At 30.7% G+C, this 12,920-nt stretch overlaps 1 protein-coding gene across 1 annotated transcript; it reads right to left on the reverse strand.

Annotated features, from left to right (window-relative positions):
• Positions 1-8,724: 8,724 nt before the first annotated feature.
• On the reverse strand, positions 8,725-9,817 carry LOC106770299 (ethylene-responsive transcription factor 1B-like). Its single transcript, XM_014656116.2, has one exon. The coding sequence runs from the start codon at positions 9,762-9,764 to the stop codon at positions 9,126-9,128; it is 639 nt and encodes a 212-aa protein (XP_014511602.1). The 5' UTR covers positions 9,765-9,817; the 3' UTR covers positions 8,725-9,125.
• Between the last annotated feature and the right edge of the window lie 3,103 nt (positions 9,818-12,920).

Raw genomic sequence — 12,920 nt, forward strand, 5'->3', positions numbered from 1 at the left:
TATAAGGGTATTTTTGTCTACTGAAACCCGGTACACATTGCTAAAATGTACCAACTGAAAAACAGGCATACGCAAGTTAGCAAACCCCATATATATATATATATATATATAAAAGGGTTTAACAAGATATTTTATGCTTCTCTTAGTTTGATAGTTAATAAATAAATACATTAAAAAATTATTACATACTTTCCCTAACACTAATCCCAAATTAGACGATAAACAACACACGCCTGTTTAGAAACAATGCATACTAACTAATTTGAGAACATTTTCTCTTATTAGATAATAAATTAAAAAAAAAACCTAGGACAATCGAAATTGCGTTTAAAAAAAATTGAGATAACCTAGGATAAGCCGAATCAGCAATTGTTAGAAATGATGCCTATGACAGAAAATAAGGTAGACTGATTAATTAATTGGAAAGCCAGTGTTGGCCGCAACTTTCCCAAATCAGAATCACTTCATTAATTTAACTTTTCCGTCTCCCTTTTGACTCTAAATAATTTGCAGTTCAGTCAAATTTTTAAACTATACAATAAATAAAGATTTGTGTGAAATAAAAGAGTAATTAAAGTTTTATATCTTTTTAAAATGCATTATTTTATCTGGTTTATCATTTTTAATTTTTTGATGAGTTTTGTGTACAAAATAACATTTTAAACATTTTTCCTCTGATCTCTAATATCACAACTTTTATTTCTTTTCTTTAATGAGGCACTATAATGAGAAATCAAACTCAGAACAAGAAGATACACTTACCAGAAATTTAATTAAAGAGTAGCGAAAACTACTCAACATAACTTCTTTTTTTATGTAAACATCTTAAAAATTGTGAATTGCGGAAGGACCAAAACTTAAACTAAACCATCCACAAAAAGTTAACTAAAAAGGGTAGAAAGTCATACAGTAAATTATAGATAAATAATATAATGCAAAATTTACAGATGCGCACATTTACGTACATGCATCTTGGGCTTTCCGCAAATCGTTTGCTTTTGTCTTATATCAACTAATTATTTAATTACTACGTGTCACAAATGAGAATATGCCAAACCCAACTTGTAATTTATGATTTATTTAAAGATAATATCTGAAGCATTTAGTATAGGGTGGAGGACGATGATAACTTAGTATTATAGCGCATGCTTCAATGAACATAGGAGTGTCAGAATCAGAGTTGGGTTCAAGATTGTGGATACATGCAAGGTATTGAGAAAATGCCCAGTTTGTTTCATCGTATACATTGTTGAACCTATGCACTACTGTTATTTTTCCTTTTTCAAATGAAAATGCAAATTGTGCACTTCGCCAGATTAACACCTTAATATGAATCATGCAATGCACCACCCAAATGAATGAATCTGGACACTTCACATAAACGCGCAGCCTCTCGTCATGATCACTCCATTTCAAATTGAATCCTTTCCAAAGTTCGAGAATAATGCATGTTTATATACATAATGCATGCACCTGAGTAATTTCCACTTTTTGATTTTCAAATTCACACAGTTTGTGTATATATATGTAACACCACCACTTCATAAATTGGTTGGTTCGCAATCACACCTAATTTGTCTAAACATGGCTGCTATAACTTGAGTAAGACTCAGTCAAAAAGGTAATTGACACTCATCTAACATTTCAGACTCTTTAGTCTCTACTGGTTAATGCATGTGTTGTCATAACTTTCAGATAATGGTTGTGGCGTTGACACGAAGAGAACCCAATTTCCAGGATCAGCATTTCAAGCACACGATGGCGGGTCCAACGAACCGTGTGTGTGTATATATATATATCTACATGCATGTAAGTTCTTACTAATTAACCAACTTGAAGAGTTACTTCTAATTACTTGTTTTCATACCTTTCCTCAAACCCTGTTAAACTTTTCTGCTAGATTCATATATACGAATGCGAGGTTGATCAAGTTTAATAATTTCATAATGTTTGTTTGTAGTCTGATCGTGTTCTTGGCTTGTTGTTGTTGCGCCTGCTGTTAGAATTTAAGAAATCATTCTACTGTATGTCATAAATCGTATGCAAAAAACCTCGTACTAGTTAAATATTATAATAGAAATAACCTTTTCTTTTAATTATCCCTTCTTTCTGTCTTTCGTGATCATAAATATTTGGAGTATGTACTCAAATTTCTTAGGATCCAGAATGAGAGCTACTCGTGTTTGAGGTTGCATCTTATTAGAATCAGAAACAAACTTGTCAGTAATTAGTGTTGGCTAGGAAACGTTGATGCCTATATACGTTGTTCAATTCGAGAAGCTAAGAGCAAAGAGTTTCAAGAAAGATAAGGATTTGTGTGACCTCCATGGCTATGAATCATGTCACTTGGTTAAACCCAAAATCATTGGCAATCCCTCTCTATAATTTTGAGATGAGTTTCTTGTCCATTTGAGTGTTATTCATCAATTAGCTAGATCATTCAACAATGATTCCTCCACTTAAAAGAGTTACTTTTCATCAATTTTATGAAATTTAAGACCCACTCAATTTTACTAAATTGCTTTAGTAAAAAAAATTATTCCATTTATATATTATAAATTAATTTCTAAATTTTTAATATATTATTTCATAATAAAGATATCATATATTTATATATTTATGTTAAAAGCATCATGGATAGAAATCAAGAGAACCTAATAATTAGTGACATAATAAATTCAAGTATAACTATAATAAACTTTAAATGGCTATAATACTTTATTAAAATAGTATAATTTTTAATTTATGAGTTTAATAAAAGGAAATTTATTTTTATTTATATATTATAAATTAATTTAATTATTAAAAAATTCATTTTTGAGTCTAGCATCAGTAAATTAATTACCTTAACTTGAAATTTGTCTGAGAAAGAATTTGGTATGCTGGTGAAAAGTTCTCATCAATATTGTTATTTTGTTTTCCTGTACTTAAGTTGGTAGAAGTTGTTGATATATGAGATGGAGGGATATATAAATCTATTTACTAATTATTAACCTTAGAAGAAACCAAGTTAAAAACTGTGTATGTTCTTCTCAAAATTTATAATTTAAATAATAATAACACAATTTATATCACATCATAATAATTAATATTCTATAAATGATGTCCATACTTTTAGCATCGTCATTTTAACTTATGTCAAAACAACGCTGTTTTCCATTAGGTGTCTGCGGCCTTTTTAGCCTTGCATCTTGTTTTATAGCCTACTCGAATAGCCAATGTTGATGTAATGAGTCCAGCTCCTATTACCTTAAAAGATTGAATCCTTTCTTCGTACACATGTTCCACTAAAAGGAAAAAGGGATCCACCATTCCGACAAAAAAAAAAAATAGTATGGCTTCATCGTACAGTGTGGGTCACGTGCGGCAGCCACTATTTTGGTATGTTAACTTGTTTAGGTCTGCATAGCATAATTTGTTGTTTGTGTGATTGTGGACTAACACATGCTGTATGAATTTGTCTTAAAATGTCTTTATAATTTATAATGTATTTAACGGAATGAGTATTGTCCATACATGTCGTTAATCAAATTTATTTTTGAGAGAATCTTCTATCGGTTTTTAATTTTGTTTTGAGAATTTTATTACTTGTTTTACTTATATATCTGTATTATGAAATTTTTATTGGATTTTGATTTAAATATTAGAAATGATAAAATTATTAATATTATTTGTACGATATGATATTTGGGCCGAACGGTTACGACTAATGGTCGAACGGTCCTAAACGGTTAATGGGCCTCAATCATACTAATGATGGGTCATTATGGTTTTTTATTATTAGTTTATATTTGATAATAATCTATATATACAGGACTGGAATCACAAGTCAGGTACGCTCTCTCTTACGCTATCTTACTCTACAGTATACTTGCGATTCTTCACCTAATTCATTCTGAATTAGCTGAGTGATTTCACTCTACATTCTCATCCTTAGCCTTGCACTCAAGGCTCTTCACTACTAAACCCTAACTTGGGCGTCGGAATGCCATTGCAGGTACCTCCCCCTCCGGTCAAAGCTTGGAGATTTCCGGACGGTTGAAGATTGAAGGAGAGCGGACGTCTAATTCACGAGAGAAGGTGCACCCATCTACTCAATCAGGCAGCACAAGGCGGAAATGCCACGTCACCCAGGTCAGTTCTTTTGGTCCCAGAAATCCATACCGAAACATTACTTATTTTAAAAAGTAGGTTTACATAATTTATTATTGTTATTAATTTAATTAAATAAAAATACTAAAATCGGAAAATAGTATTTTATATGTTATAAATGAGAGAGAAAATTATAAAATAAATAATATTTTATGCAAGTTGACCCATAAACTTGCAAACTAAATGTTATATAAAATAGATTAAGTTGCTGAATTTACTTAGCTGAAACAAACAATGCACATAGAGCTCATTGTTCCTGTTCCACGCGACAAGAACATTTGCTTGTCTGATTTTCAAGGCCTAGTTGAAGGCAAATTTCAATATTGTTAAGCGTAAGGCTCCGTTATTAGAGATTACATCTAACAATCAATATTGGCTATATACGGATACGTTAACTACTGTTAGACTAACTAAGGTAGTTGCAAGAACTAACCATGGTTTTACAAATCAAGTCATGGTCTAACTAAAGTAACGAGCCATCACTTTAGGTTAACTTCTAAGAGAAGTTTTAGTTTAGAAATGTTTTCCCTTTAGTTATTGGATGAGTACCACTTTTAAGATCAGTACTAATCTTAATTGCCTCATTAGTGGATCTTGATTACCTTCTAAAAGTCAGGACTAATTTTTAAGATAAATAGTTTCCATAAATCCTGTACTATATTATTGCAATAATTATACCTCTACTTTTATTTTAATAAAATTTTTCCTTATCAATAAAATATATATACGTAATTACACTTATATATATATATATATATATATATATATATATATATATATATATATATATATATATATATATATATATATATATATATATATATTCTTTTAGCATTTTTGTATTTCATAATATCATTATTTTTTTCTTGTATTTCTGGAATATTTGAGAGTTTTTTTTTTCAATATTTAATATTTATGACTCCTTGATTTGTTCGTGAAGTTTTCTTCTTTCACTATCATTGTATTTACTTCCTCCTTTATTTCTATCTATAAAAGATGTATTTGGGAGATGAGTTTTAACTCTTAAATACATAAGTTACGTATGTTATAGATTTATCAAGTTTGAAATTCTATATCAATTAAAAATAAGATAAATTTATAATATATAAATAGTTGTAAATCTTATATTACAAGTCGGTTTTATGCAATTAAATTAGGTTTAAATCCTCTTCTTAACATGTATCATAATTATGGTTAGAGTTTATTTTAACGAGACAAACCTTACTTCATTAATCTTCCAAACCACCGCATTCTCAACAATATCTAGATTATCTCTTAAATGCTTCCTTAGTTTGGATGAAAAGTATTATTAATGAATTCGTTAATGCAACAAAAGTAGTTCTTAAACACGAATTTGATAAATAGTTTATAAGCTGATGCCAGCAACCAAAAAGTCTATAGACCAGTTAGATTCATGTACTCCAACTTGCGAATACTTTAGTTTTCTCTATTTTGTCGTATATGAGACTTGTATATTCATCAACACCTCATTTCAAAGGAAATTGAATTCATCTATTTGTTGCCTTGATTATGACTTCCACATACCATCTTAGTCTTAAGGTTGACAAAATAAATACAACCTTAACCTCATGTCATGTTTTAGCTGTAATTTTTCAATAACTTAGGCTTATTCTTATGTTGGATTATAAGTCTGTTTTTTTCAGTGAATAATCTTTTATGGGATGTATTTGCTTGGAATCTACTAATTCACCAAAAGTCTAGCCCAATTAATTCCAATAATTTTTTTTTTCATTTATATACTCTCCAGTTTTTTTTTTCTATTTGACCCGTTGACTTAAGCATTCTCAAACACATTTACAAGCACTGTGCGATGCTTTATTACAGTATTTTAAAGCTTCTCCTGTTCAAAGCATTCTATTTCGCTCTCAATCCGCCACAAAACTCACTGCCTAATAATGTACAAGTTGACTCTGTAAGAGACTAGGAAACCACCACAAAAATAAGACTTAATATCAAATTTTGTTTTTGTATTATTATGAGACCCCACGTGTTGGATAGAAAATTGAAGAGAAAGTGAGGGTGGAAAAAGGACAAAACTTACATTAATATAGGTACATTAAAGCTGTTTTACAATTCACTTTAACATCATTCTATTAATGCATCTCATCAATGTATCTAAATAAATTAAGAGAAATCCTAAATATAATTACAAAATAACATTAACAATTTCGGTTGTATTGTAGGTAAGTTATTTTGTAAAAAATTATCGTTAACCATTTGAGTCAGGAAAATTGTTAAGAAAAATGTATTAAGAGAGTACAAGGTTGTCCAACCCTATTACACTTTACAAAGGAATTCTATTTTTCACAGAAAAAAAAAATTGAAGGAAAACAAATAAATAATAATATAACTATATCAAGTCATCTCCTATTCCGAGTAAAAAAAAAAAAATTCCTGCCTTTTTTGTTCAGAGTCGGACTCGGAAAAGAAGCCTACTTTCTTCTCTCTCTTTCTTCTTCGTTCTGCCTCCTTTAAACCCTATATATCCTTCACAGTCAAAACACAACACCATTTATGTACTTTTCCCTCAAAACTATGTCAAATTAATGCTACTGTTTTTCCCATGTTTGTCTCACTTTTCACCTCTTCTTTTGGTAAAGCAGGAAAATGTTCAGGAACGATGATGGTGAACAACGGACACTGTCGGATATGAGGTATGCGTGTTTTCTTTCATTCCATTTTCATGGGTGAAAAGGAAAGCTCTATCGTCAGGCATTTTTTCTGGGAATGGAATTACTTTGACCATCATAAAGATGATGGTAGCATTTCCTTGTATATTTGAGGAAATTTCTCCTGCTGATTTAAATTATGGGAATTCTTATAAGCTGATTCACTGCATTTTTTGGGAATCGATTCTTTGTGTTGCTTTTAACTTATATTGTTTAAAACTTACATTACCAACTTCAATTTTCTTCTGTTGTCTATTAATTTTTTATAAATGCCTTCAAATATCTACCATTTTTATTTCTGAGTAAAATCTTAGTATATATGATAATGCTTAATTCAGGAAGCTAGTGTAATTACGTCTCGAGATCAGTAACTGCATAACGTTTCTGACGATATTTAAGTGGAGAAAATGGTATGTATATATATATATATATATATATATATATATATATATATATCATAATCTTATAGTGTTCAACCCTATCACCTCATTCCTATTTTCCTTAGTATAATGGGACCAGATTTATTGCATCCACATTCAGCATGAGATGAATATATTGCATCTTGAAAATCTTCCAAATCATGTTACCAGGATAAGCACAAGACAAAGTGTAGACATTGCATCTTGAACATCTTCCATATCGTGTGAAGTTGTATATCACCCCACACTGCTGTTGACAAGTACAATGAATAATTGTGATCTATTTCGTTATTATGGATACATGTATACACAAATAGTCCTGCTCATGGTGAATATAGATGAACACCCTTTAATTTTTTCCTATTGCACTGATGTCTTTTATTCAATTTTTATTTAATATCACCTCAATGTGATGTCTTTGCTATAAGTCACTCATTTTTAGTTTCAGACAATTTACATTACAGCCTGTTTGATCTGAGAAAACAGTTTCTTTCAATCTTCTGTTTTCATGAATAATTATAGGAAAAAAAAAACATTTTAAGATTTGTACAAGTTAAACAAGATATTTTGTCCATTATGGACACTAAGGTTGTACTTTGCTATGACTATGGATAGCCAAATCAAATGCTTTTTTGTGAAGTTTGGGGTTTTGTTATTTTATGTTCTTGGAAGTGCAATGAAAGTAATAGTGTTGGGAGGTGTTGTATAATTTCATGCTTTAGTGGTATTTCTGGCATGTTTAGTTGAAGTTTTTATTGGAAATGATTAATCTCAAATGTGTATTATTCTAACAAGATTTTCATTTCTTCAAGTAGCTTAGGACTTTCAAGCTTCCTATGTATATGTTGCATATTTGATGTATTCAATGAATTTGAGCACTTTTCTTTGTATTTGTTGCCTTTTAATTATACTTGTGTTCTTGCCCATATATTGAAAGCTTTTCTGTTTACTGTGGTTTAAAAATCCTCACTTTCTTGAACTGAAACAGATGAGACGTATTTGTAAAAAGCCAGATGTGAGATATGCAACAAATCATTGGTAAATTACTCAACTATCAATCTTATCATATGTGTGAGGTTCTGTGGTTTTATATCAGGTAATATGTTATATATTTAGGAAGAACCTTTATCTAAGATGTCAAACACAATACGGATATATGTCAAGATAAGTTTGATGAGGAATAAAATTTTTCTGAAGAGGTCTTTTTTATTTTGTTGGATTATGGATATCTTGTAAAACTGATATCTTGGACATGGTTAATGAGGAAGATGTATTTGTTTTCAGATTTGTTTCACTCCTACAGATTGTATTAGGTAACATCTTTGATTTTCTTTTAGCATGGATATTCTTGTCTGCTACTGAATAAATCATCTGGCTATAAAAGCAATCCAAGACTATGTTGGTATAAACAGTTAGCAAGTAATGTAATAAACTTTTAGAGTTGCTATATGTATATGGCCCCTAGTTATATCTAAAGTTTTAGTGAAATTGATCTTTGAATCAATTCAAAAACTGAATGAGTTTAATCATACTACATAAGAGAGGGAAAGTAAAATTTCTCAGTACTAAAACTCAGAATATTTTAGGATATCGTAGAATTTCTCATAAAGTTCTTCCACATAGCATAACTTAAGAACTTTTATTTGAAAATACTGCTAAAATAGTGAAGCTGGAATGTCAAGAAAATGAACCTGTTACTGATGCAAGAATGGATTCATAGCAGTTCAACTTGAAACCTAGATGCACAAGTAAGTAACCGCATAAGTCAGGTTCATCTAAAGAGAGTAGAATACATATACACAGGCCATGGCTGGAAATTGATGTTGTGAAAAGGGAAAATAAAAGGGAAAAAACAGTGACAGGTTTAGTGGAAGCAGCTAGGGCTTTGAGTTTGATCTGATATGCTTAAAAGATGGTCTAAATATTCAACTCCCAAATCCTCTAACACAAGCAAAGTTGGTGTTGGATGCTCTGATGGGTTTTTCCCTTTAGACTTTTTAGCTTGTGATGACAATTTTCTTTGGATGCAGTGCCTCTCNTTGAGTGCAAGTGCAGGAGAAGAACCAGTGAAGCAGGTGTATTGGATCTCTTGCAAAGATTCTTTTACCNTTTTGACTGGAAAATTTAGGACAGCATTGTGGCCTCTCATAGAGAATGCAGCTTGATCATAAGCCAAAGCAGCAGCTTCTGCACTGTCAAAGGTTCCAAGCCAAACCCTTGTTCCATTCCTTGTTGTGTCTCTGATCTCTGCTGCATATTTTCCCCATGGCCTCTTCCTCACACCTTTATACGACCTCTCCTTCTTTTTGACTTCTTCTTCTGTCTTGAGCATCAACTGGTTGTGATTTCCTTGTGGTGGTGCAGTGGAGAAATCAACCATATCGAAGGAAAGTGAATCGTGAATAGGGTCAAGAACAGCATTTCTTGGCAATGAATTGAACAAAATTTCTGATGGCTCCGGCGACATGTTCCAGTCTTGGTTCTGGATGAAAGGAGAAGTCATAGTAGCCAATTATTTTCTGTGCTTCCAATCTCCCCTTTCTTGCTTTAATTTATTCCCCTCAACCCAGGTCATACATTATTATTCAAATATTAATTTCAGTTATCTAATTTCAGGTCCAACTATAGATTATTAAGTGAGTATTTGGTAGTGTTTTTATCGATGAAATATTAATCAAGTTATTTCATTTGTATTTGCGTTAGATGAAGTTTATTTTTAATGTTTTAACTTCATTAATGAAGGTATTTATGTTATCAAATAATATAAAATTTATATTTCAATTTTTAAAATAATTATAAATCTTCTTTGTCATCTTTTTAGATTATAGTTTTACTGTTACATTATTTCCAATTACTAATTTAATTTTGTAGTTATGTTATTATTTTTTATTATATTTTAATTTATTTTTTATTTATAATAAAATCATTTTTTTATTGAGAACGGTAACTATATTAAATTATAATGAGTAATTAATTGTTATGCAAATATTATTTGAAATTTAATTTATATTAAACATTCAAATATAGATTAAAAAATATAAATTTATAATTATTTAATGTTAAGATTTAATTTAATAACTATTCATGTTTTTATTCATCGCTTTACAACGTTTAACTTGTTTTATAAATACTTTTAACCTCAATTTCAACTTTAAATTCAACTTTTTCACTTATCTTGTGTCTAATTTTACCAAAGATAATGGTTAAATTTTGTTTAATTCATAAGATGAAACAATATACATTCCGTCGAAAAGAAATGTCATCACCCTGTTTGATTTGCAAAGTAAAAAGAGGAAGTATTATATTTTCTTTGAATATGATAAAAAGCAATTCTAGCTTAAAGTTTAAATCGAAACTACATATTCTCTTAGACATAAACCATGTGGTCTAAACGATGTGTCCGATGTTTAAGGGCACAATAATTTAATGATTTTAACATTTTTTAAAAGAAATATGTCATTGGAACGAAGAATTTATTAATCCTTCATTTTGGTGTTTAAAGATATAAAGACAAAAAAAATATAAAATATTTATTAATGCATTAAGAAAAGACGCATATATATGCCAAAAGAATTGTCAGCATACCTAATACACAGCTTGACCAAAATCAATGATGAAAAATAATTGGTAGACAAATAATTGTATTCTATAGACATATATATGGTGTAAAGGAATAAAGAGTGAAGAGAGAAAATAATATTTTTCTATTAGAAAATGAATGTGCTAAAAATCTATATATACTAATCGAAATTTCAACCATTACTGATATTTTTATCTAATAAATATTAAATAAATATTATATTTTAAACAAACACATTTATTTGATACTTTTTATTATAATTTAGATAATATAAAGATTTAAAATATGCAAAATGATATTTCAACACCACATTTTGACACCAATTTGACATTATTCAGGTGTCAAAATGTGGTTGGTGCATTTTAAATATAAAAAAAAAAATTGATGTTCAGTACATGCAAGGGCATAATTGGAATGAAAAAACCAAAATTTTTGTTTGGCGGTTTCTTTTGTGCATTCGTTTTCTCTTTCGTGCTTATTCGCTTCTCTTCAAAGCTTTTTTCACCACCACCAAATGTCCTACCGTGTTCAGATTAGCACTCTCTGTTTCGTTTCGTTTTCTTCGGTGAACCCACTCATTGCCTCTTTCGTCCTCTCAGATTACCACAATCTCTTTGGTTTTCTCTTGCAATCTCCAGTGAACCCACTGATTAGCTCTTTCGTTCTCTCCGAGGAGCACTCTCTCTTTCGTTCTTCGGTGAACCCATTCCCTTGCTATCTTTGTCTTTTGGTCATTTTTGTGTTGTGACTCATTGCTATTTGTTTGTTGACATGGTAAAGGCAGCGCTATCTCTCTGTCTCTGGTTTTGGTGAAAGCATTCGTCTCTCTTGTTTTGTTCGTTTGGTGAAAGGTCATCTCTGTCATTCTGATTGTGTGTTAGTTTTTGTTATTTTGGTAAGTCGAAGTGTTCAGATAGTAACGTATTCTCTAGTACATAGGTTGTATTGTTGTTTCGTGAAACCTAACCATTTTCTACACATTGCCCTTATGACTGCAGGTCCAATGGTATTCTCATTCCGGTATGGTGGTCGGATTCGTTCTTTCCATCGTTGTGACCATCATCATCGTTGTTGTGTTGACGGTGTTTTGTTGGCGGTGTTGAGTGTGTCTTCGACGAGGCATGGATGCTTCCACTCAGCAAGGTCCTTCGACGAGCAAGGTAAGTTTGTTCTTTCTTTCGTCCTTTTTGTTTGTGGTTATTTGGTGGTTATTTCCTTGGTTGGTCTGTTTTTTGTTTACGTATTTTGTTGTTTGTTATGGGTTCCTTCAAGTAATAAGGTCAATTTTTTGTTCGTAGTGCATTTGTTGAAAGGGACAAATGGCCATTCCGTTTTTGGGAATTTTGTTGTTAAGTTTGTAGTTGTTTTTGTTTTAGGGTTTTGAAATTTTTGTGTTTTTGTTTGTGGTTGTTGCAGTTGACGGTTCGACACTCCTTTTCCACGAACTTTATTTCAACTTTGAACAAGCAATTGACACAGGAGCACCGAGCATTGATCCAGCTCCAATGAAGACTTTCGCAAGGATGGGGTCACGAAGGCGATTCAAGAGCAAAACTCTTAAAACTCCTTTTACTGGAACTCTAAGAATAAAACATGTGTAACATTATTATACATTTGTTTAGAGATTATTTACTTTAATTAGTAGAAGTCTTAGTTTTTACAATTTTTTTGTTGTGGACATATGTGTTTTGTAATTTCAATTGTAATGTTATTGTTGACAGATGTTACATTGAACTATCCTTGTTTCACATTGTATTACAGTTAAATGAATGAGTAATGTTATTGAAATTGAGAAATAATGTTAGCATTTAGTTGTTACATATTAAACTTGACATATTGTTTTAGTGTTGTTGAAAGGTCTTGTGTTCACTAAAAGTAGTTGGATGAAATCCAGAGTCAAGTGCAAAGAAAAAGGGTGGTGTAATCGAAATGTTTTGTTGAATTTGTACAGAAAGTCCTTCACAAGGGACCACTTTTTTGTACACAGGGGACCAAGATGTCAAATTTCAACTTTTTGGCAAACTTTGCATGGGTTTTTGTTTTTTTCGATTTTAAGTTGTGTTTTGGGGGTGGAGAGTT

The sequence above is a fragment of the Vigna radiata genome, chromosome 8, assembly GCF_000741045.1.
Source record: "Vigna radiata var. radiata cultivar VC1973A chromosome 8, Vradiata_ver6, whole genome shotgun sequence".
Lineage (NCBI taxonomy): Eukaryota > Viridiplantae > Streptophyta > Magnoliopsida > Fabales > Fabaceae > Vigna > Vigna radiata.